Source organism: Sander lucioperca, chromosome 14, assembly GCF_008315115.2.
Source record: "Sander lucioperca isolate FBNREF2018 chromosome 14, SLUC_FBN_1.2, whole genome shotgun sequence".
Classification (NCBI taxonomy): Eukaryota; Metazoa; Chordata; class Actinopteri; order Perciformes; family Percidae; genus Sander; species Sander lucioperca.
The window spans coordinates 6,950,365-6,977,223 of NC_050186.1; the positions used below are offsets into that span (position 1 = coordinate 6,950,365).

The window sequence follows — 26,859 nt, forward strand, 5'->3', positions numbered from 1 at the left end:
TTCATAAAAAGGACAAGTTTGTGAACGGCCAACACACACAAACATAACATTGATAATAAACAACTAAACACGTTACACACTGGACCTTTAAAACAGCGAGCACACGTCTCCTCTTTGGTCAGTGCATAGAAAACAACAGGTCATTTGGTCTGTGGACATTCTCACTGCAGTTGGTTCTTTATTAGTGACTTGGGGGGGCATTATCGTTCACAGCAGGAAGTCGGCTGCAGACAGTCCCACTGAAGGCCCGCTCTTACATTCATAACAATGTACAACATGTAGTGCACACAGTATGATTATGACACATGATAAAGGCTGGGTACCCAACTCAGTATTTTTTAGGCACCGACCAAATTACCTCTCAAGTATTGAGTATTGAAAAATGCCTCGTCATTCAAAACCCAATTTCAATACCTAAGGAGTAAATCTCATCAGTGTCAGTGAGCCAATGAGCACGCAGCACGCTTCTACCAAGATCTAATAATGTCTGTAAAACTCTACGTTACAGAGACGCTCACGTAGTAGGAGCTGAGAAATAAATACAAAGATTTGTGCCGTAATGTGAAATGTTGTCATTTTATTTCATTTTTATAAAATTGGTATGGCACAAAGTATAGTTTAGGACACGGTATCAAAGTCACGGTATTGGTATCGGTATGGAATATTTTAGAACGATACCCAGCCCTACACATGATGGATGAGAACAAAAGACAGAGACAGAGAATTAAAAGAGACAAACAAAGGCCAGGCTGGCAGACAGAACGTGTAATTGTCAGTAACAATAATGATGACACGTTGAGTCAGGAGTGTCCCCACCAAGTGCTGTCCTACCCCGCCCCCTGAGTGGACGGCTGCTAACACCCCAGGGATGTGTGCTCCAGGTGGCCAGTCATTTGAGGACGGCCGACGCTGCCTCCTGGATACAGGACACGGCCTTCTGGATGTCTTGGTCCGTCTGCTCGATGGTGACCACCACCCTGATACTGGGGACACACAGGCGGAGCGGTCACACACACACACACACACACACACAACAGGCCAGCAGCATCACTAAACCACGGTTTCCCCCAGTGGATTCTATTTGATTTATAATGTCATGTCCTTGCAGAAGTTATCTCAGGACACTTTACAGATAGAGTAGGACTAACTGGGCTCTTCATTAATGCTCTGGGACTGGCCCCAACCTCGCCCTCGTCAAAAAAAAGACACTTGCCACCGCGCTAAACAACTTTTCTGGGGGAAACCCTGACTAAACCCATTTAATCTGATCGAATCTAATCTAAACCAATTTACACAAAGGGATTAGGGCTGAACGATTGTGATTTTTCTGCCAAATATTACGATTACAATTCGATTTGCGTTTATTTTTAATTTATTAAGTTTAGCTAAAGTTCATCATTCACTGTGTAACAGATAAAACATGTCATGGAGTATTATAACATGAGATACCATCAAAACTGCTCTATGTTCTACATAAGGAAGAGAACATGGATATGAATTGCAGCAATAAGTGTTTTTCTGTGTGGATGTGTGATCTGCCTCAGTTCAACAGCAGCATGTACATGTTACACCTCCTACAATCATGTTATATAAAGTTATACAAACTCAATGAAAATAGGACATTTCTGTAAACAATCTGTTATGTGTAACATTATTCCAGAATTTATCTTGTAAAAAAAACTGTAAATATAATAATAAAGAGGAATACATTTTTTTTGAATATATATAGTCTTCCATAGAAGCAAAGCATAAAAAAAGCTCCTGCTCTGCATTAACACACATCATCACGAAGCCTTGACGACAGCTGAATGAGGAAGGTCTTAGCTCTCATGTTCCCATTGACTATTTTACTGGAGAACTAGCACCATCTCTTCCCACACTTTTACATTCAAGGATTATTAGGAACACCTGTTAAATTTCCCGTTAATGCAATTATCTAATCAACCAATGACATGGCAGCTGCTTCAATGCATTTAGGGGTGTTGTCCAGGTCTAGACAATCTCCTGAACTCCAAACTGAATGTCAGAATGGGAAAGAAAGGTGATCTAAGCAACTTTGAGCGTGGCATGGTTGTTGGTGCCAGACGGGCTGGTCTGAGTATTTTCCAATCTGCTCAGTTACTGGGATTCTCACTCACAACCATTTCTAGGGTTTACAAAGAATGGTCTGAAAAAGGAAAAACATCCAGTATGCTGTAGTCCTGGGGGGGCGAAAATGCCTTGTTGATGCTAGAGGTCAGAGGAGAATGGGCCGAGTGATCAAGCTGATAGAAGATAAACTTTGACTCAAATAACCACTCGTTACAACCGAGGTATGCAGCCAAGCATTTGTGAAGCCACAACACGCACAACCTTGAGGTGGATGGGCTACACCAGCAGAAGACCCCACCGGGTACCACTCATCTCCACTAAAAATAGGAAAATGAGGCTACAATTTGCATAAGCTCACCAAAATTGGACAGGTGAAGACTGTAAAAATGTTGCCTGGTCTGATGAGTCTCGATTTCTGTTGAGACATTCAGATGGTAGAGTCAGAATTTGGTGTAAACAGAATGAGAAAAATGGATCCGTCATGCCTTGTTACCACTGGGCAGGCTGCTGGTGGTGGTGTAATGGTGTGGGGGACCCGTCATGCCTTGTTACCACTGGGCAGGCTGGTGGTGTAATGGTGTGGGGGATGTTTTCTTGCCACATTTTAGGCCCCTTAGTACCAATTGGGCATCATTTAAATGCCACAGCCTACCTAAGCATTGTTTCTGACCAGGTCCATCCCTTTATGACCACCATGTACCATCCTCTGATGGCTCCTTCCAGCAGGATAATGCACCATGTCACAAAGCTCCAATCATTTCAAATTGGTTTCTTGAACATGACAATGAGTTCACTGTACTAAAATGGCCCCCACAGTCACCAGATCTCCATCAACTGCAAGATGCTATCCTATCAATACCAACATTTCTAAAGAATGCTTCCAGCACCTTGTTGAATCAATGCCACGAAGAATTAAGGCAGTTCTGAAGGCGAAAGGGAGTCGAAACGGTATTAGTATGGTGTTCCTAATAATCCTTTAGGTGAGTATATACTCCTCTACTCTCTCTGCCCTCCATCTCCAGTAGATGTAGGGCCGCAACTAACGCTTATTTTCATAGTCCATTCTGGATGAATGGATTAGTTGTTTGGTCTCTAAAATGTCAAAAAATGGTGAAAAATGTGGATCAGTGTTTCCCAAAGCCCAAGATGACGTCCTCAAATGTCTTGTTTTGTCCCCAACTGAACTCAAAAGATATTGAGTTTACTGTCACAGAGGAGAGGAGACACTAGAACATATTCACATTTAACAAGCTGACTTCACACTAGCTTTATCATTAAAAAAATGATTCAGCCGATTAACCGATTATCTAAATAGTTGGAGATTAATTTAACAGTTGACAACTTTCACCCAGGAGGCGTTTCCTCGCTCTGTTGTTTGTGTAAAGCCAACCCCGTTGTTTTTTTCCTAAACCCAACGCCGTTCTTCTTTTCCTAAACTCAACTGTAGCTTTCTTCTCGCGATAACACGGCAAGACGGCCGCTCTATACAGCGTAGATATACATACGGATAGCTCAAAATGCATACAGATAACACACCACTTGGCTTAAGAAAGTCGGCGTGTATGTTTACACAAAGTCATGATGTCATGTTGATGTGTGTGTAGTGTATGTCAGAATAAAGTACTCTGTGTGTGTGTGTGTGTGTGTGTGTGTGTGTGTGTCAGAATATAGTACAGTGTGTGTGTTGATGGTGATGAAGTGTCTCTCATTAAGGACAACAATGAATCATCACTAGGGTTGGGTACCGTTTGGATTTTTATGATTCCGATGCCAAACCGGTACTTTTAAAACGATTCCGATTCCTAAACCGATTCTTGAAAAACTGAAAAATGACATCAAAGAAAGGCTCTTTTATGGAGTTTTTTTAAATTGAAAATTATTTAAATTTAACAATATATTAAAGTTTTAAAGTACTTAAATATATAATAAGTAAACCTAAGTCACCTAATAATAATAGTAATAATAATAATAATAATTTATACTTTATTAATCCCACACAGGGAAATTACAATACCTAACACATAACTACAATAATTTAACAAATAACAGTTACTATTAACAAGTAAGAACTAAATAAATGTTGTTGAGTTGGTATGCCAACCAGCTTCAAACTTTAGCAGTTCTTTTGCAGAAAATGACCATATTTGCCTTCTCTGGCAAGATAAGACACCTCTCCTGACTTATGGGATGTCCTGCACAGGAGAAACCTCTTTCAGATGGTGTCCAAGAGGCCTGGACACACAGGGAGGAGTTTGAAAGGGCAGAAAATTTGGGGAGGCTGTCCCGCCTGAACGATAGACTAGCAGAGCGTAATATGTTTACTAGCGATCACGTGCAGTGAATGGTTAATATGCCTTTACGTCCATTTTGGTGAGCCCAGAGGGAAAATATGGCATTTTAAAAGTAGCCTACATTTACGATAGCTTGCTAACGGTAGACTACAGAGAAAGTGTGATACTTTCACGTCCGTTTCGGAGCGTGTACAAAAAGCCATCTATCAGCTGTGATTGTAGAGTGCATGTCGGGGGATAAGCGCGGACACGCGCTTCACACCGTGAGTGGGCACGTGCGCCACTCGGCGTAAAAGGGAGAAAGAAAAAAGAGTCTGCCGCTGTCCGGAACGACAGAGAAAATATTTTAGTCTGAACTGAAATGAGGAACCGAAATTTGCATTCTAATCTGGTCCGAATACTACCGTTTGCGTAGGAACCGGTTCCATAGTGGAATCGGGTTTCGGTACCCAACCCTAATCATTACTGGTCTCGCCACTTTTGCACTAAATGCTTGCTCTTGGTGGAATTACTAGAATTGTTGGGGCTTTGTAAATTATAGAGTGTGGTCTAGACTCTAGAGACTCTACTCTATCTGTAAAGTGTCCTGAGATAACTCTTGTTATGATTTGATACTATAAATAAAATTGAATTGAAATTGAATATATTAGCAGTGGTGGAAGAAGTATTCAGATCCTTTACTTAAAGTGGCTATATGTAACTTTCAGTCTGTGTTGATTCTAGCCTTTGGACTAAAGCGGTAGTGTTTTACCACACCTGCTGTCCTAAAGCTCTTTTTTTTTTAACGGTGCTGTATTACTATTATTACAATAGTATTTATACTATTATTATTAGGGTGCACGATTCAGAAAATGCCACGATTCGATTCAATATAAATTTTTAGGCTCAAGATTCAATTCAAAATCGATTCTCGATTTAAAAAACGATTCACAGTATGTAAATGTAGTTACTTTTCCCATGTGATTGCAGTAGACATACAATTTAAAAGAAAAACAACAAATTAAATGTAGTTTGATATTACTTTATATGTCTTCATACAAAAATAAAAACCTTTGCAACCAAAAACTGCAAAGTGCCAAGCTTTGGCCAGCTTTCAGATACATTTAATTCAAGTATAAAATAAAACTGTTAACTAAAAAGAGCTTTTGGTTCAGAGTTGGGTTGGAGTTTAGAGCATTGAAAGAGAGTGCGTTGGTTCTTCTTTTGATTATGACAAGAGTGCCCAGGCGTCAGAGTGAATTTGACGCAGCGCCATCTATGGGAATGGCGAGCTAAACTCATTTCAGGACAATAGTATACACGCCATTACAAATGAAAAAATTAAAATAAAATATGAATCGATTTTTGGAATTCTATGAATCGATTTTGAATGGGTAGAGCTTGAATCGCGATACGAATGTGAATCGATTTTTTTTTTGCACACCCCTATGTATTACCCACTGTAGATTACTGAGTTAGTGTTACCAGGAGGTCATACAGTCAGACAGAAAATCATTTACAATAAGAGAATACGTTACAGATGCATCCTTTCATTTCCAGTGTTGCTACGGTAACTTAGCCTCCTTCGGATGTCTGGTGACATAAACCGGTACTAAGTTACATTCCATCACTGCATATTAGACTGAAAGGAGATCACGTGGGTGTAATACAGGGGTGAAAGTGGGACTCAGCACAGTTACATTCTGTTGCACTGCATCCAATGCACAGTAGAGCCTCTTACCTGGGGGAGGGGAGGAAACGCTCCTCTTTCTCCAGGTACCGAGCCAGGGTCAGAGCCACTCCTCTCTCCATACACTGATATGGAAGACATGGAAACCACTGTGAGCCGCTGAATAACAAACACTGAATCATATGTCAACCATCTGAATCACAGTTGGTTCAGTGGAACCATTTGATACAGGGTTCAAAGATGATTAAGCAAATGTATATTTGGGAGCATGAAATAGTCGAGATTAAAAACTACAGAACACGTGAATAGTTATGCTGTGGTAACATGAATGGCATAAACATGTGACAGAGCCGAACTTGGTATGAGGAGCCTCGTCAAAATCACAACAAGACTTTCAAATTTATATTGTCATGCTTAGGGCTGGGTATCGTTCAGAAATATTCCATACCAGTACAGATACCAACACCAGGACTTTGATACCGGTTCCTAAATGATACTTTTTTCCGATACCAATTTTATAAAACTGGACTTCTGGACTTTCTCGAAATAGGAACCTCTGTGTATGTCCATAATGAAATATCTTTGAATATCATCTGGTGTGGGACTGCGGTAGGACTTACATATTCTACAATGGTGCGGAGCAGCTGCATGTCTGAGTCTCGGGAGCCAGAACTTCTCTCCAGCTGTAGGTGAAGCGCCGGGGCAAACTGCACTCCTACTAACTTCAGACCTGGAGTTCTGTCATACATCAGGGGGAAACAATCAAAATAAATCATCAGAATCAGGATTTATTGCCACAACAAGTTACACTTATGTGGAATTAACCTTGGTGAATGGTGCATACATAAACAAACAAACATATTAAACATTAATATGAAATAAACAATAAATACAGAAACAAATACAGAGTTTCTGCAGGTTTCACTAAGTCAAATTTAAGACTTGTTAAGACCATTATGAATGAGATTTTTTTCAAGCCAAGTATTGTTAAACTTGCACTTCCCCATAGCTGAAGAATAAAATCGGTTTTATGTCTGTGGTACAATCTGAAAGAGACTCGCACCAATCACATCAAAGCTGATCGGCTGCAATATAAGTTACATGTTGGTCTCATTTGTAGTCTCAGAACTGCTGCGTGATGAATTTCACAAAAGCCTGGCCGAACACACTTATCAAGGACGGCAGATAGCAAATAGCAGCTAACAGCTAGCAGCTAGCAGCTAACAAGCCAAGCTACCCACCAGCAGGATCAAGACAGGGTAGGTGAATTTAAACAATGTCTGAAGGGTCTCATAGACTAGACGCAGCCTAGCTGGCGCGTACAAATGTGACGTCATGGGATTGCCATGACTATTTATACCCGTGCTGGTGCTCGTGACACTAGTTGCACTCTTCTCCTGAACAGACGTTACTCTTTCTACGGACTAGAAGAAGAAGAAAAAGGTAAACAACGGCAGAACTGGCAGCAGCATTGCCGTCAATGCTTCGATTTGATTCGATGAGCTACTTGGTGGGATCAGGCCTTTCATTCACCATAAAAGAACTCCTCTTAACCCAGTAAGTTTACCAGAGAGACCTGCAGTCACTCTGAGAGTCCTGGCATCCGGTTGTCGGCGAACCCGTTCAGGCCTCCCGTTTCCGCCTTGTCCCGCGCCACTGGAAAAAAAAAAAGCCGCGCGCAACCTCTGCTCGCGTGCCGTCATTTTCACGTCACGATGGAGCGCGCCACCTTGGAAGCGTCCAGTATAATTCACGCTTGAGTTGAAAACGCATCTTGTTGTCACGTTAGGGCCCTGTTCATGTGGCAAAGATATATTAATTGCATTTTGTGTTTATGCATTTTGAGTCACAAAAGCACTCTAAAATATGCCCCAACACCTGCTGTTTTAGCTCAGTGGACGCTTGTACACGTAGCTGCAGTAACTCCAGTTTGCTAGGACCGATCCAGGTCGGGGTTTTTTCTATCGAAAGTACTTGCGTAGCTATAGCGATCAAGATTAACGTAAAAAATTGGCCGGAATTCTCCTTTAATACAGCAAATTATATTCGGACTAGCAAAAGAAGGAACTACCACACCACCAAAAAAAAAAATAAGACCTGTCTGAAATAATTGAAGACCTAGAAAACAATACTTTAAGACTTTTTAAGTCCTACAATTTAGATTTTGAAGTTTTAGACTTTTTCAGACCCCGCGGAAGTGTCAGTGGGGGGGTCTTGTTGGGGACGCTGGCTGTATGAAAAATAGAACACTGACATACGAGCAAAAGCAAGACTGAAACTTTGAATGGGACTTTGAGGCTGTTTCCAACGGATATTGTACAACAAGTAGATCCGACCAGGCAATCTGATTGGTCAACTAGACAGCATACCAGGCTCATCACTCCAAATATTACTCCGCCATGTCCATGTCAACATTCCAGAGTCTAATCCCAAACTGTTTTGGAAACATTTGTATTCATGAAAATGAATCACGAACCACAGTGGAAAACACAGAAGCTCTCCAACATATTTTTATATTTAACCTTTATTTAGTATTTATTCATCTTTACAAAGCTACCGCTAGCTGAAGTTAGCTGGCTGACTGAACAGAGACCAGACATCCTCTCGGTTGTTTTGTCATTATTTTGTTTGTGAGCAAATTGCCCCACAATATGAATACAGTTTGATTATATCGTTGATTTTGTTGGTAACCATTGTACGTATAATCCCAATATTACACGATGGGGTGTGCTTTTTGTTTTAAAGATTATTTTTTGGGGCTTTTATGGCCTTTATTTGACAGGATAGTTTGAAGACAGGTAAGAGGAGAGAGAGGGGGACGACACGCAACAAAGGTCCGATTCAAACCTACTGTTACAGTATTATTAGAGCAACACTGATGGGGTTCATAAGTATTAGAGCTGGGATCATATGCTTTAGTCCCGATCCAATTATTTCCCGATACATGGGTGCTGATTGGATTTGTTTTGTGATTTTCATTTATTATGATTCTAGAAGTTTTGTGATTCGATAGTATTGAGTATCTGGATTTTCTTTTCCTTCTTTAACAAAAACAGAAGTTGTATAAAACACTTCTAGAGACAATATATCATGAGACATTTCTAAAAACTGAAGAATGACATCACATGTCAGTCAGTCAGTCTGACGTTTATTTACTTTGTAAAGAAGAACATAACAGATTTTCTGCTTTTTCTACTTTCGATACGATGTAGTCAGTCAGCGGAAATATTTAGGTGAATCATTTGTTAAAAAAATAAATAAGTAAAAAACATTGATTCTAGGGAAAATAACTGATTTTAAAAATGGTCACCAAAAGAATTTTTTTCCCCCACCCATACTAATTATTATTAAGCCACTGATATTGCTTGATTAAATCCCATCTGAGTGATCCGATCCCAAGTGGACAGCCCTAGGTGTGTGTGTGTGTGTTTTCACCTGGCAGCAGAATGGGTCTCTAAACGCTTCCTGAGTGACCACTTCTGATCAGATCTCACTTCCCCGCTCTATATGCAAATAAACACGTACATCATTTGCATTTAGGCTGGTTGTGTGTGAGTTGTTACTCAATGAGGTGAGTAAATGGGGTGTGGAATAGGGGGAGGGGGGTTGTGTCTATATGTGTTTTAATGTGTATTGACTGTCCTGCTATGAATGCCGTTTTTATGAGCACACGGCACCAAATTCCTAGCAACTTAGTTGCATGGCAATTAAATATCGAATCTCTGGAATAAATCAAACATTAGAAACGCCTAACTGCCTACAGTCTTTCTGTGAGCTGAAGGATGTATCTTTTCCTTGAGCCACACTGTTATGTGTACATTTTATGAACCTAAAAATAACGATAACGGGACCTGTGCAGGAGAGAAAGAGGTTTTTAAAAGTCTGTGTGTGTTCAGCTCATCTGCTTTATTTTACTTTTCATGTTCGCTTATAGAAGTCGTGTTACTGCTAATGAAGACCCAACATTTACTGATTTTGCTGCTTCATAATAAAAGGCATTTAAAAAACAAAATTTGTATTGTGAAGTATTTATAGGAAATTAAACCGTTTGACAGTCGCTGCTTTGACCACTCAGGCTCGCCGGCTTCTAAATAACAGCAGCAGAACACTGAGACATCAGACATCATATTGGGGATGTCCAGGACATTTTATGAAACCAAACTTAAGGTTATTGTATACTGGTGGCTGCCTTTTCCAGGCAACCTGCGGGGCACAGTATACAATAACCTTAATTTTGGTTTCATAATCTCGTGAGCTCCAGTTTTCCACTCACAGATCAGGACGGTCTCATGAGGCTAGGGGCACAGAGCTCCAGACATAGATATAAGAGCAGGCAGCATGCACTAACAAAAACACAGACACATAACTAACAGTATATAATAACATCCAAAACACACGATTCACTCTCAGTGGTTTCTGTGAGATGAGAAATACTTTGAATGAGTACGCAGTGCCGCTCACAGTTGAGACGACAGACTTTAATGTGGCCCAGGACACATTCCTGTTAGGGCTGAACCATGAATCGTTTTTAAACCGAAAAATCGCTAATCATGAAGATCATATTCATCCAATGTGAATATTTTGTTTATTTAGTTGAATGTTTGGTGTAAAATTTGATAGAACATTTTTTATTCCTCTTTTAATTATTAGATTTACTGTTTTTGTCATAAGATAAATGCTAGAATAATGTGAGATATCACAGATTGTTTACAGAAATGACCTATTGTCAGTGAATCTTTTATTTAGTTTTTAATACTTTATTGAACGTAGAAGGGGAAATATGTAGCAACATAAAAAATATCGCAAATCGAATTGTAATCGCAATATCTGGCAGGAAAATCCCAATTAGATTTTTTCCCTGAAATCGTTCAGCCCTAATTCCTGTTCTCACTGCTATAAGAATGTGGCCTACAGGGTGTGTCCCAGACCACCTCTGAATATGGTCTGAGGGATCGGATCTCAATGTGTTTTCACCTGTACTTAGAGCTGCAGAGCCGTTTGCTGCTGCTAAACTTGGACTGCTGACTGAGAAGAAAGCCCTTTTGGAAATGGAATTATGTGTTCCCCTACAGGAGGTAGCTTCAATGTGAGGAAATAGTTTCACCAGCAACAGATCATATTAAACGTTTAGATACGTACATTCAAACATACATAGAGGTCTTTAGTCAAGCCACAGTGACAGACTGTGAACTTACCCCTGTAACGCTGTGTAAACGTGTTTGCATTTTTCCCTCAGGACCGTGAATATATCTGCGAAACAGATGAGGACAGATGGATGAGTGGGAAACGGCCTGAAAACAGAACTTATTCAAAATATACGTCTAATCAGCGGGAATCAGAAATGGAAAGCCCTCTCTCAAAGAAAGCCACAGACTGAGTGTGTACCTGGATCCTCCTCCATGATGTTGAGGGCCTCGATGGCAGCAGCAGCCAGCATGGGAGGCAGCGAGGCAGAGAAGCAGTAGCCCTGGCCTGAAAGACGCTGCCAAACACAAGACACACTCAACTGACTTTGTTATTGACGCACAGTTAATGTCTTTAGGGTTGGGAAACCAAATATTCTTATTTTATATTTCAGTAAAAACCAATACCTACAAATGGAAAAGAAAATAGAAAAGAACACAGGGACAGTAAGGTCTGGACCAAGACGTCAACCTCGTTGTTTTGAAGAGATTCCTGTGTAGCTCTGGCTTTACAAGCGGGGCTGTTGTCTGCTGGAAAACCTCATTAAATCTGTTTTTGGATACTTTTGAAAAGGCTTGAGACCACTCCCTCAGTAAGTCTTGTTTACTGTTGGACCACATTAAAAAGTAATAGAACAAAAAGGAAAATATGAGGAACCAACAACTAGAGATGCAGAAAAACAGTCCATGCAGTATTTTAGAAAAGCAGCTGTGGATCAAACCATGAGGGCGAGGAGCAGCATCATTTATTAGAGAGACCCAACATTAACATTGTTATACTGTGAAGTTTGTCTCAAACACTCAATACTGCAGTAAACTTTCTTACTTGTCAAACCCAGGTGGCATGGCTTACTCACTGACTTTAATAAAAAGGAGCCATCACTAATGTTATTAGTTACACAGGTGCTCAGAATGGACTTTGTGGTGGTTCAGTGGAATGGACCATTTGAGGACAGAATCTCTCAGACTGTGCGTCAAAGCTTCATGTGGAGCAGTGATAGGGCTCCCCATGTGTCCCTGAGCCTGGACTACGGAGCAGGGTTAGCGGTTAGCGAGGTAACTTCAGGGACAAGCCTGGGATTTCCATCTTACGACACGGGTTCACTTTTTACCGGGAATATCATAAATCACAGTGGTAACGTATGCTAAACAGCTCATCTGCTCAGGAGCAGGTTATGTTATGAAGCACTGCTTACTGACCAATCAATTCTCTTGAACATGGCATAGATTGTGGTCGGAGGGACTGACTCATCTGTCGAGTCAGTCCAGGCCTCTGGTTTGTCTTCGCTTTGTTTTGTCTTTCTTTCAGCATGCAACATCTTCATACACTATTTTCCTCCACTCACAGACATCACTGATGTCACGGAGTGTTCACACCACCACCCTTTTGTGTGATCTCCCTCTTTTGTCTGAACCGTGAGCCAGTTCATGACTCAATATTTATTATGTTATTTATTATGTCTGGTTTGTCTGTTTGTTTGTCTGTCTGTCAGCAGGATTACGGAAAAACTACTGGCCCGATTTTCCTGAAACTGGGTGGAAGGGTGAAGCATAGCCCGAGGAAGAACCCATTACATTTTAGAGCGGATCCGAATTACGGGGCGGATACACAAGTCATTTTTCACTTTCAATTACATTGCAAGATAGGGCATTTGTGCTGCATTCATGTGTCATGTCGGAAATGGGAAAAATTAGGTCTCGACTGGGAAAACCCCCCCTGTATTAACGATGTGAGAGAGGGCATGGCTTGGGCAGAGGTTTGCGCTCTCCGGTTCCCTTTCAGCTCAACTCGTAACAATCAGATGGCGTTGGATTTACCTGGTGGTCGATGACAAAGGAGCGTCCGCAGCAGAAGCCTCCGATGGACGCCACGGCGTTCTCCATGTTGGCACTGATCAGGTCAATGTCGTCTATCTGCGTACGGCAGAAATGGTACCATGTTATTATTACACACATGAGACACAAATATCCCCAAAATGTTTTCAGATGTGGAATATCGATGAAGCGTACCAGGATCCCAGGGTCACTTTCATCATCTTTTGTTTTTATTTAAAAGTTTATTAAATGAAATCTATTATCTATAATCATCCATTCTTATAATACATTATTATTGGAAACAATGAATTTAACTTATTTCACATCAGCACACCAGAGAAAGAGAGAAATAAAACATTTTAAAGACAATAACACTGGGATAAAATGTTTTTGTTTTATACAGATAGTGTTACACTTTTAACCCTCTGAGGTCTGAAGGCATTTTCACATTTCTTCTTTGTGGTATTTGCATATAACTGATGGCAGTGTGTTTCATATCAAAATGTTCAGAACAAACAGCTTTCTGTACAGTAACGCCCTGATTTTTTCTAGAGCAATGTGTGAGGAGATAATTTAGCTCTAAAGCTGAAAAGTTGATGTTCACTTTTTGAAATTCCTCAGATCTCTTTCTCAAACTAACCTTAACTTATGATGTGTCGTACAAATTTTTTCGGTGCTTGAAATGAAATTTGATAATATCGCTTTTTGAGCAGGAGTTTTGTCAAACATGGTTTGGACGCGCCAGTGTGTCTTTCGTCCTCAGAGGGTTATTCAGGTGCTAGCCTTTGACTGTGCCAATATTTAGTATTTCTGCATTTAAAGTTGAGCGTACTCACATTGACCCCGAAGTGTTCTGTGACTCCTCGGCCGTGTTCTCCCAACACACCAAAAGACATGCTCTCCTCCAGAAAGATCCGCACCTTGTACTTGTACTTGAGCTTCAGCTGTAAGGTTACAGCAACACAATGAATGGGCAACAGAGCAGAGGCATGCAGAAACAACATCATCATCACGCCACTTCAAATACATTTGCAGGTAATGCAGGAGCAGTTTAGCCAAGGACACTCCGGGATCTATAGTTCATGCTGTACAGCTCTAAGTAGGGATGCTTCTTATTCCGTTGTTTTTTCTGATCGTTAGCCGACCGCCGTTAACTGAGCGTTGACCGTCACCTGACATGCGGGCTGCAAAATTCACTTTTTTGTCCACCAGCCAAATGGTTAGTGAATGTTCAAATCTTACCAGCCACTCAATAGATGACCATTGTTTTTTGGCTGGTGAGTGAAGCAAAACTACCAGCCTTTAGACCTGTAACTAATATTACAAAATTGTCTTCTTTTTTTTCTTCTCCATAATCACAGTTTCTTTGTTTAACAGCAATAAATTGCTAACATGAGCTAAGGTCTTCAGGAGTATGACTGGTCATGTTGATTTTGTTTAGATTTGACAAATCGTAATTATATAAGTGATTATTGGTCGGACTATACATTATTATTATTATTATTATTATTATTATTATTATTATTATTATTACAACAATTGTTAGTTGTTGGCACTTGAGCCTATACACATTCATGGCAACAAATATGACAACAGGGGATATAGTTAGAAAACATGTTTTATGATAATAAAGAGGCGTGGTTTACTTCATAGGCTGTGTGTTTGTGTTATTATATTATCTGGGTCACATGACAGTGATATATAACCAAAATATGTATCCTGGGATTTATTCAAAATTTTAATTTGTTTAAAAAAGTAATACATAAATAAATAAATAAATAAATATCTGTAAATTTGACTGAAAGAGACAATTATATTGTTAATCGCAATTATTTCCGACACAATCAATTGTACAGCAACATTTAAAATTGTTCCAGCTCTACCAGCCTCTTGCATATTTTACCAGCATACGGTAACAGGTGGGTTAACTGTAATGCAGCCTTTAAAACCAGGAAAAGACAACTTGTGTCATATCTCGAATTCTGAAATTTGAGACGATATCTAGACTCATATATCGATGGGGATATAATATCCATATATTGGCCAGCTCTACATTTACTGAACAGAAGAGCTCTCAAAATGCCGTTGTATGTTACCATGTACAACGCCAATCAAGGCTATCGTATGTACCAGTTCTGGGAGAGGACAGATGTCTGCAGTGTTGATGTACAGCCCCTCCACTACAATGAACTTCCGGGTCACTCGAGCTTTGCGAGGATTCTGCAGCAGAAATAAAGTGTGGGAGACTTGTGTAAGACATATGGCGTTCATTAAAGACGGAGTGAAAGCAGGATTATAAAAATACCATTTGTTACATTTGTAAGCATGAAAGCAGAAGTCACATAATCACATAATCACATTCGAAGGGGTCAGAAGCTCAGTCAGTAGGGAGTTAGGTTGGGTACCGGAGGGTCGCTGGTTCAAGTCCTCATATGGACCAAAGTATGGTGGTGGACTGGTAGCTGGAGAGGTGCCAGATCACCTCCTGGGCACTGCCAAGGTGCTCTTAAGCAAGGCACTGAACCCCAAACCTGTCCATTGACAGCTGCAGCCCCCCCACTCTGACATCTCTCCATTAGTGCATGTAAAGCTACTGAGCCTGTGTGTAATGTGTTTTCACACAGAGTGACACAAGCATTGAAATTTCCCTTGTGGGATAAATAGTATAAATGATTATTTTGAATAACTCCGTCCTAACCTTGTGGTCCTCCAGCTCCTGCTCCTTGAGCAGCCTCTCCAGATCCTCCATGTCGTTGTGTTTGAAGTATTTGATGAAGCTGCGGGACGCCTGGAGACCCTTCTGGATGGAGAAGCAGGCGGCTTCGTCCCTGAACACACAACGCAAAAGTGAAAGCACTCAACCGTGGCACACTAAACCCAACGGACCAACAACATATAAACACACGCAGGCTTGAGATGCTAGATATGGTTTTCTGTGTGAACCTTCGGGGAACTAAGCCTGACAATAACTGTAGTTTTAAGTCTTTATTCACCACAACAATTACAGTGGAGCTCCCTCCAACAACGCAGTGACAAAACATTCCAAAAGAAAAAGACTTGGGTATAGGGTGCTTTTTCAGTCTGATCACTGAATCCTGGCTTAATATTGCTCTGTACACGTTAGCAGCAGGGCTGTAGTCAAGACCATTTTGGGCCTGTTTCACAAAACCAAGATAAGGGATTAAGCCGGGATTTCCCCGTTATCCTGGATAAATTTAGCCTTGACTCGGTTTCATGAAAGCGGAGGCACATAAATCACCATGGAGATTTATTCTGTGCAGCTAGCCTGCTCCCGACCAGGCTAACAGCTAGTCTGCTCCTGACCAGGCTAAGAGCCAGGCTTTATTAATCCTGGAGCCTTTTCTGATCACCCAGCAGTGGTTTTACCCTATTGTTATCAGCCTGGATTAAAATACAACAGGTGCATATTGCTGTTCATTTAAGTACTGTTATTATTTAAAGTTGTGACCATTATTTTTTTTTATAATTATTCATGTGACAGTCATCGTTACTGTTATATTGCTGTATGAAGACTGCTGTTCATATTGTTGTTAGAAGTATGATGAATATATTATGACAGTTGTTGAGATAATTAGAAAAGGCTGATAACATTTCAAATGTGTTTTAAATGAAGTCGGTTACTAAGGGCAATACATACAATGCTGTACATTTCTATAGTTGACCAATGCACCTTGAATTAATTTAGTTAATTTTTTTTTTATTCTTTAACAATAAGGATCATGTTTGTTCCTCTTCCATGTGCATTGTATTTGGCATTCTTAGCACACAAGTTGTGTTGTCCAGTAAACTGGGACTATAATTTGGGAGGATTGTACAATTTGAAGAACATATCCTAATTGTACAATCCTCCTAAATTATAGTCTTAGTTCACTGGACCAGTAACTATCTAGTGATGTAGGCTACTGTACATTCATGTAACAACAGGGAGAGGACACCTCAATGGTTTTTGAACTTATATTTTGCTGGGGGGGGGGGGGGAATAACTGATGAATATACTCTGTTCCATTCATGTTTACAGTGTGCATGGAATTTATCACTTAATTATCTTTATAATTTCTAGATTTTAGAGTCCAATTTCTTCAGTGTCTTTATTTTCTATGTCCATATATAGAAGGGAGCAAGGCATATTATATTATATTAGAGGACAAGTTTCCTTCTCTACATATTATATGCAGAGAAGGAAACTCGTCCTCTATAAAAAATAAAAAAATTATACAAATATAAAATAAAAATATACATTTATGAACTATTGCTCTTAACTGAAACCATTCAATGAGTCAACGAACAGTTGTACACTTTGCATTAAAAGCGAGCAGTGGAAGTTAATATGACTCAGGAAATGTATATTTTAGCCCATGAGAGAGAGGGAGGAACAGAGTGAAAGAGATATTTACGCATCATATTCTAGCGTTGTAGAAAATTGATCTTCATGGTAAATTTCCTGAGTAACATTATCTTCTGCTTACTTTTAAGGCAAAGAGTACAACTGTTAATTTGTTAAATGATTAGTAGCCTAATCCTTGAATGGAATGATTATGACGGTTTCAGTTCAGAGCAGTGGTCAGTTAATGTATATGTTTAGGCTGCTTACACATTCAGTCGCTCCGTGATCGACTGCTACTTCTCTCACTGTTTCATTACAGCGGCCATGTTTCTTTTCTTTTTTTTTTAACAAATAATGTGTTTCACGTCATCATACTTCCACAAGAAGCTGCTGCTCACTCTGTAGAAAGTATGTACAATGCGTATTCTCCATTTTGGCATCAGGAAATCTGTGATCGACCTCGCGGTCTTTTGAGGAAAGCCGTGGACGCGCATCTATCTGAATTACTTCAGCCTGACTCAACCTAGTCTCTCCTCCTCAGCCTGACTCCACCTAGTCTCTCCTCCTCAGCCTGACTCGACCTAGTCTCTCCTCCTCAGCCTGACTCGACCTAGTCTCTCCTCCTCAGCCTGACTCGACCTAGTCTCTCCTCCTCAGCCTGGCTCGACCTAGTCTCTCCTCCTCAGCCTGGCTCCACCTAGTCTCTCCTCCTCAGCCTGCCTCCACCTAGTCTCTCCTCCTCAGCCTGGCTTGGCCTTCGTGAAACACATCAAGCCAGGCTGCACAGATTAGACTAGGTCAAGCCTCGCTTTATCAGTTATCCTGGATTTATACATTCTACTTTTGTGAAACAGGCCCCAGGACCAGTAGAGACCGAGTCCAAATGAGAGACAGTCAAAACTGAGACAGAAAAAAAAGAATCCTCTTCAAGAGCACTTACTTACCCGTTCATAATTTATGTGATGTGAGAGACGGTATATCTTCTATATTAAGATGATCTTTTTGCATTATTATTATTTGTAATGATCAAAAAGTAACAACACTGTAGGATCAAATTAGGCCATATTATTTACTTTAAGTAGAGCAATTTAACTTGGAACACCGATGGAAAATGTAACAAATAACAAGCAACACAGGTGTCACTAAAAAACTGACATGTTCCCATTCTTGAACTTATGACTGGTCCTGAAGAATCCAGAGTACAAAGTGCTCTCTGACGTTGTGTCTGTGGCCAAAATGAAACTGACTGATGTCTGATGATTGAGGTATATAACGCAGCCAGGCAACCAATGGGAACGCTCGTTCTAGATGGATTTTAAATTAAACTAATATTTTATCAATGGATTTGTTTTAAAGGAGAAAGTTACTTTAGAACAAAAGCATATAGTGCTGGACTCGGTCCAGACCAAGAGAATATTTGGCCAGTCCAATGGCCGAGTCAGAGACGAGTCTAGTCCAGATACCAACGGGTCCAAGACGAGTCAACACAATAGAACAACGTCTTGAGTCTAGACTCGAGTACTACAGCCCTGGTTAGAAGAGACATTACATACACAAAGATGATGTCACCCCTCTTGGAGTAGGCAGGGATTGCACTGGCGATGGTTGCAAAGCCGTAGGAATAGATGATGGCCTCTTCTGTCTTCATGAAGTTGGCCAGACGACTCTCCAGCTCCAGGTGAACATCTGGGGGAGAGACGCTAAGAAGTTAGACCAGAGTTTACAGCTGGTACAATTCAAAATTTTGTTGTACAATTAATTATCTCAGAAATAATTGGGATTTAACAATATAATTTAAACTCAATTAAATTTTTTTAACAAATTAAACATTTGAATAAATCCCAGCATACATCTTTTGGTTATGAATAACACAAATACACAGCCTCTGAAGTAAACCACGCCTCTTTATTACCATAAAACATGTTTTCTAACTGCCCCCCCCGTCATATTTGTTGCTATGAATGTGTATAGGCTCAAGTGCCAACAACTAACAATTGTTATAATAATAAAAATATATAGTCCGACAATAATCACTTATATAATTACAATTTTTCATATCTAAACAAAATCAATAATTACCAGTAATACTCCTTAAGACCTTAGCTAATGGTAGCAATATTGGGGTTAAACAAAACTGACATCATTCCCCCTGCTCTGGTGTTCCCCCTTTCATTCCCCCTGCTCTGGTGTTTCCCCCTCTCATTCCCCCTGCTCTGGCGTTTCCCCATCTCATTCCCCCTGCTCCGGCGTTTCCCCATCTCATTCCCCCTGCTCCGGCGTTTCCCCATCTCATTCCCCCTGCTCTGGTGTTTCCCCCTCTCATTCCCCCTGCTCTGGCGTTTCCCCCTCTCATTCCCCCTGCTCTGGCGTTTCCCCCTCTTATTACCCCTGCTCTGGCATGTCCCCGCTCATTCCCCCTGCTCTGGTGTTTCCCCCTCTCGTTCCCCCTGCTCTGGCGTTTCCCCCTCTCATTCCCCCTGCTCTGGCGTGTCCCCTCTCATTCCCCCTGCTCTGGTGTTTCCCCCCTCTCATTCCCCCTGCTCTAGGGTTTCCCCCACTCATTCCCCCTGCTCTGGTGTTTCCCCCTCTCATTACCCCTGCTCTGGCGTGTCCCCTCTCATTCCCCCTGCTCTGGCGTGTCCCCTCTAGGTTTGGGTATCGTTTTTTTTTTTTTCGATACCGGTGCTAAAGCGGTACTTTTAAAACGGTGCCTGAACCAATACTTTTTAAGAAAGTTTAAAAAAAGAAGAAAAAAAAGAATGGTACTAAACAACAGTCGGCGACATTTAAGAACAACTTGTTTATTACTACGGCCATATGGTCAAAATTAAATGATTTAATAGTAATGTAATAACTATAACTTATAATAAACAATAACCTATTTCACCAGTAAATTGCTGTTGAATGATCTAAACAACCATCAGATAGTTATAGACAAGTATTTTACAACAACTTTGAATGCACCGCGAGGCTGTAGGTTACCAGTTTCAGTGAACGCACCGTCCGTGTTTTTCCGACGTCGTCATCTGCTGCGCTGCAGAGCAGACTGTTGAAATACAGTCACACCTTACACTGTTTAACGTTAGCTGTCAGCATTTTAACCGTGTTTAATCCAGCTGCTAGCTTAGGTAGGCTAACGTTTCCTGCTGTTGAGTGTAGTGTAAAGTCAGGCACCGAAAATTTCGTTCTTATTCGGTCTCGTTACTACCGTTTAGGTCGGAACCGGTGCCTTATTGGCACCGCGTTTCGGTACCCAACCCTAGTCCCCTCTCATTCCCCCTGCTCTGGTGTTTCCCCCTCTCATTCCCCCTGCTCTGGCGTTTCCCCCTCTCATTCCCCCTGCTCTGGCGTTTCCCCCTCTCATTCCCCCTGCTCTGGCGTTTCCCCCTCTCATTCCCCCTGCTCTGGTGTTCTGACCCGTTGTGGTTCTGAATCTGTGGGGTTGTGTTTCAAACGGAGACCTTTGGCAACACCGACACTGACGCCAACGTTTCTCCTCCTGATTGGGTCTTATCGGTCACGACGTCTCATTCTCTGAGACTAAAGCTACTAACGTTACCATGGCAACTACCAGCAGTGGGCGGAGTCTCCCCACTGCCTCCTGTTTATGTCCAGTATACCAGAATGATGATGAGATATGAGGTTTGGGCGTGTTAGTTTAAAGAGTAGTTCTTCTACTGGAGATAAAAACACTTGGTACACGGAGATCCAAAACATAGCAATGTAAATGTAGCCTGAAAATAGCTTTTCACTCACCAAAGGTTCCATAGAAGCCCCTTGGACCACATGTGCCCACTCCATATTTCTTCAGCGATGCCAAAGCTTTTTGCTGTAATGACGAGAAGAAAAATGATTTATTCAGAGTTCCAATCGCACACCGATGCTCACTGGCAGCATGTCGAAAGGAAGGAAACATGTAAAACAGTACAACTACAGGTAGTGACGGCTTCGAGAATAAATACTGACCTTAACCCGCTCGTTGTCGAGGAGGCCCAGGAAGTTAAATGATGCAAAGTTAATGCACTCTTTCCCATTGATTATGATGTTGTGGCTGGGAGGTCTGTAACGGAAAACAGTGTGTTTTAATGCTCATCTTACTGTAACATTCAGAGCACAAAACAGCATCTAGTGACTGTATAAAACGTCACATGGATTGTTGTGAATTGGCTACACATGCAGGGACTTTGGTACGGTTGATACTGGAAAAAAAAGAAAGTGGCAAACAGACACCGAGTGTGACTGAAAGTATCGGAGTATTAGGTTCATTTGGCCCGATGAGAACTGAAATATTTAATGGAAGAAGTATTCAGATCCTTTACTTATTTAAAAGTACTAATACCACAGTGTAAAAATACCCTGTTACAAGTAAAAGTCCTGCATTAAAAATGTTACTTAAGTCAGGAAAATGTAGTTAAAGTATTAAAAGTAAAGAAGAATCCTCTTTTTGTCCATTGTAGAAAGTGTAAAGGATCCAACCAGTTGTGTGTTTAATGGTCTAACTACGTGTGTTTTGTGTGTAGGAATCTTAATGTGTAAAGTAACTAGTAACTAAAGCTGTAACAGATGAATGTAGTGGAGTAAAAAGTACAATATTTCTCTCTGAAATGTAGCGGAGTAGAAGTAGAAAGTGGCATGAAAAGAAAAGACTCAAGTAAAGTACAAGTACCTCAACATGTGGACTGAACTACAGTACTGGAGTACTAGCTCATGTTAGCAATTCATTTCGGTTGAACAAAGAAACCGCGATTATTTAAAAAAAATGACAATTAGAAAGTAGTTATGTAATAATAGTAACAGGCCTAGCCACCACTGCTTGTTGGAGAAGATCTTGTTAGTAATGTGTTTGTGGGTAGGGGGGTGTCTGAGTGTTTTACCCTGTGACAACATCATAACTGAGGGAGGGATGGTCTTTGGATACGGGAGGAACCAGAGGCTCCGGCTGCCACTCCTCAATCAGGTCCTCCTTTTCCTGGAACAGGGAGCCACGGGACAGACATTATCACACACACACACACACACACACACACACACACACACACACACACACACACACACACACACACACACACGGTTCCCTCTGCTGGGCACGGAGCTCAGCTTACCTTCTCTGTCAGTCTGTAGGTCTCATGAAGCTTGTAGGTCTTGGAGAACAGAAGTCTGATGATCCACAGGATGAGGATGCCCTCCAGGATCAGGTGATAGGCAGGAGCCTGAGGGAGACAGGAACACCAGGATCATTTGGGTGTCAGACTTAGGCCTGGGCCGGTCACAGATTCTGATCAGCAAAAATATGACCGCTTCACGGTATTGCAATTACAGCTTTAAAATGCATTATTTTGGGCACCTGGGTAGACACCTGGTAGAGCGCACGCCCATATATAGAGGCTCAGTCCTCGCCGCAGCAGCCACGGGTTCGCTTCTGACCTGCGACCCTTTGCTGCGTGTCATTCCCCTTCTCTCTCCCCCTTCAAGTCTAAGCTGTCCTGTCAATAATAAGGGCCTCAAAATACCCAAAAATAATCTTTAAAAAATAAAATAAAATGTATTATTTTGAAATGTCTGGGTAGAAAACAACAACTTTTTTATGTTGAAACACACTGCACACTGGCAGGGAGAGGGATTTCTAAACGGAATTTTCTGTCCTTGAAGACGGAAAATGTTAGTGGTTTTGAAACCGTGACTTTTATAGACCACTGCGTAGACAGAACTAGGTTTAGTTGGGGCTGGGCGGTATACTGACTTCAAGGTATATTGATATATAAATTCAAACGAGATATGGGACGAGACTAGGGGTGTAACGACACATCTTTCTAGATTGATATATCGATTCAATCCTCAACGATCCAATATTATCCATACAAAGTGAAAATATATATAGTCATCTTCAAGATTATTTTGAAATTCCCACTTTATATACATTCTCTTATTAAAAAGAGTAGTTTGTTTTTCATAAAAAAAAATTTAGTTTTATTTTAGTTGCTTTTAGTAAATAAATATAAATGTAAGTGATTGGATTAAATGGGCTTATGCATCGTCTAGTATAGGTCGCAGGCCGGACTCAAATTGAATCAAAATCGCGACAACAGTATATAAATATATAGATATCAAAGTGTACTCAGTTCTGCTGCTTTCAGGGTTCTTCTAAAATACAACAAATTGCTTGTTGAATTTAAAACAAAAGAAAGAAATTCCTTTCCAACATTCTTCATAAAAGGCAGCACTAAAAAAAAAAAGTGTGACTGTTATATTTTAATGTTTAGTGTTCTACTGATAATTTCTTTCAACTACAGAAAATCTCTGAGTATCTTTCGCGATATGTTGCAGACTTTCACAATATGTATATTGCGCCAGTTGATATTGCGATGACTATAAAAAAATATATATATATATTGTGCAGCCCTAGTTTAAACCCCTAGATGAGACAATAGCATATATCTTCATAAATCAATATAGTTTGATGTAGCGTTACATAAAAAATACATAAACATCAGGGTAAACACAGAGGGAAGGGTGAAGATGGCTATCAGCTACGACTTATGACATCAGGGGGAGGAGCTGAGCACAGACCGCCACCTCTCTGCTGGGCGTCGGACACTGAGCTGGGTGGGTGGCCTGCGTCACTTTCCAGCGGGATGTCGGGAGCTGTGGGGTCCTTTAGGGCTGGGTACCCAATTAAAAACTTTTTAGGCGCCGACCGAATTGCCTCTAAAGTATCGAGTATCGAAAAATGTCTCGTCATCCAATACCCAATTTCAATACCTCTCATCAGCGTCAATAAATCTCATTAGCGTCAGTGAGCCAATCAGCATGCAGCATGCTTCTACCAAGATCTAATAATGTCTGTGATTGGCTGTCTAACGTTACACGTCGTAGAGACACGCAGGAAAAACTCTACGTTACACAGAGACGGCTCACGTACACTGTTAGAAAAGTCCGTAGAAATACGGGCTAATATCCTGTTATGAAGGAATTTTCTGTAATGAATTTTCACAGGTGTTATTCTGTATTTAAATTTTTTGGATTAACAGAAATATCTGTAAACTCAACGGAAAAGGTACTGGGAATATTCTGCCAGGACATTCTCCGTTTTTCAACGGATTTTATTTCTTACAGTGTAGTAGGAGCTGAAAAATAAATGAAGGATTTGTGCCAAAATGCGTAATGTTGTCATTTCTTTTTGTTAAAATGGATTTTATAAAATTGGCATTGAAAAAAGGATCGCTCAGGAACCGGTATCAAATACCATGGTATTGGTACCAGTATGGAACATTTATAACAATACCCAGCCCTAGTGTCCTTATGCTCAATGGTGTTTTAAGCCCCCAACGTCGACTTCAAGGCACCTAACCCTAACCCATTGCCTAATCCTAGTGCCAGTCAGGCAGCGCTGCCTGGAAGGCGATGTTGTGGGCTTAAAACACCAAACACCTGTCCTTACAGCGAGACTTGGCTGGATCCTGGGGTGCCAGCGCCGTTAAACCGGTCGACTCTTTCTCAATTTCAAGTAAGGTTAGACCGATAATCGACCCCGGCCGATTATCGGACCGTTTTTTTGTCAGTTTGCAGATGATCTGTATCTGTGTTTTATTTGCCTGATAACTGATAAAGTTAATTAATTAAAAAGTGGTCTACTTTTGGCTCCTCTACAACTCACCACTGAGTCTGACTTAATGTCCCCCCCACAGCTATCTGACTCTCTGTTACTGGGGATTATGTTCAAAGTTTCTCATCCATTAAATAATTGCTTAAAGCATTTAAACACAGTCTTGTGTTGGGACATTCCAAAATTCCAAAATCTTAATTTTGATTTAAAGATTTTAATTTTCTCTGTAAATGCATATCGGTTCCAAATATCGGTTATTGGTTTCATTAACTAATAATAATAATAATAATAATAATAATAATAATAATAATAATAATAATAATAATAATAGGTATCGACCTTGAAAAACCAGTACCGGTCGATCCCTAGTTTCAAGTGGAACACGACTAAAACCAACCGTCTTTCTTTCTTTGCATTCTCCTCTCCCACAATGCACTAGATGAGGGTCATCTGGGAGCAGTAAGAGAATTGGATTCTGATGACACATCCAGCAAACAACAACGACGCATAGTGCATTCACTTTAGCAGTAATTCCTTCAGTAATAGTGACCAGCCTTTCCACAATAACGCCCTATAGAATGTGGACATATTACTTATCTTTAACCGTTAATCTATAATGTCATATAACTTGTCTTCTATAATGTGGTGTCTGATACCTTCTACCTGATCTGGTTCTTGAAGTTTCTTGTTAATCATTTGACTCAATTTGGTAGTTTTCTAATATTTCTTAACATGGGATATGAAATGCCTGACTCCATCTTGATAAATGGATGTAAGACTGAGATAGAGCACCAAGTCATCCCTGACAGTCTAATATGTTGTATTTTATGAATATAGTAGAATGTTGTCACTATACCAAACTCTGTACAATACATAACTCACACACTGCTTAAATATTGAATGAAATTATGGCTGCTAAACAGGCAAACCTCCATGGATATACACAAGGCTGACACTGTATGTGTAGCTCGTTACCTAATGCAGTCCTGAAGCATTCCAGCTTCAGCTGAGCCTGTTTACCGTTACATCACAATCAGAACCAGAACCAGAATCAGCTTTATTGGCCAGGTTTGCGTAGACAAACAAGGAATTTGACTCCGGTAATCTTTGCTCTCAAAGTACAACACTTATTATATTAAGAATAAAAACAGAGATGACGATAAGAATATAAAATATATATACACATCTCAGGAAACCACAGAACTGACACTGACTAAGTATTATGGAAGAGGATGGACTTTACGCCAGTTTTGTAACAGTCTGCTAAAATCTTTTTTTAGAGGCTAAATGGTCAGGTGACATGATAGCTCAAATGCTGTGAAGTTATTGGTCGAAGCTAGAAAAGTGTTACTATACAACAGGACATTGTGTAACTGCGCAGACACAAAACATCCTTAAATGTATTTCTGTACAATAACAAAAGTACATATAGAACTTTGCTATTTATCTTGGCTTCAACCTTATAACTCGGACAACCAGTTTCCTGAATATGCTCTAACTTTCGTGGCTAGCTAGCTCCAGCCGTAGCTGAGAATGTTCCATGCCTCTTCTGACTGGTCGGGCTCCAGCCACGGCCCCGCCTTCCCCGAGCCACGGGCACTTCCTGACTGGGAAGTTTTTACTAACCAGCCTCTCGGACTAGAGTAAAAACATCACCGAGGAGCTGAACATACGATACATCTGCGTGTAAACGCCACGTTGTACCCGACAGAGCTGTAGAGAGGAGAAACTTACCTCATAAAACGCTTGCACCATTTCCACCAACACCCACTGTTGCCCGGACGCCATGTTTATCTTCCTTCTATAACGTCTTCAGTGATGCTGCGTTTACGTTCCACAAGAAAAATTGTAGACCTGGGGCC

The 26,859-nt window shown here is 40.7% G+C and overlaps 1 protein-coding gene and 1 long non-coding RNA gene across 2 annotated transcripts; one reads left to right on the top strand and one right to left on the bottom strand.

Moving 5' to 3' along the window:
• Positions 1–557: 557 nt before the first annotated feature.
• On the bottom strand, positions 558–26,859 carry sptlc1 (serine palmitoyltransferase, long chain base subunit 1). Its single transcript, XM_031282249.2, has 15 exons — positions 26,732–26,859; positions 22,497–22,604; positions 22,269–22,363; positions 21,361–21,454; positions 21,151–21,223; positions 18,948–19,080; positions 15,748–15,877; positions 15,180–15,269; positions 13,886–13,993; positions 13,053–13,148; positions 11,437–11,533; positions 11,247–11,301; positions 6,672–6,789; positions 6,103–6,176; positions 558–983 (listed from the first exon to the last, which is right to left on the bottom strand). Exons 1-15 carry the CDS (start codon positions 26,783–26,785, stop codon positions 890–892), a joined length of 1,419 nt encoding a protein of 472 aa, XP_031138109.1. The 5' UTR covers positions 26,786–26,859; the 3' UTR covers positions 558–889.
• On the top strand, positions 2,108–10,592 carry LOC118493101. Its single transcript, XR_004895055.1, has 3 exons — positions 2,108–2,117; positions 9,459–9,464; positions 10,425–10,592. It is a non-coding gene; the product is annotated as an uncharacterized LOC118493101 (long non-coding RNA).

Coding starts and splice junctions, on each gene's coding strand:
- sptlc1 (XM_031282249.2), bottom strand. CDS start 26,785: ATGGCGTCCGGGCAACAGTGGGTGTTGGTGGAAATGGTGCAAGCGTTT. Junction 11,302..11,436: donor CATCATGGAGGAGGATCCAG/GTACACACTCAG, acceptor TCTGTTTCGCAG/ATATATTCACGGTCCTGAGG. Junction 6,790..11,246: donor GTTTACACAGCGTTACAGGG/GTAAGTTCACAG, acceptor GATGTATGACAG/AACTCCAGGTCTGAAGTTAG.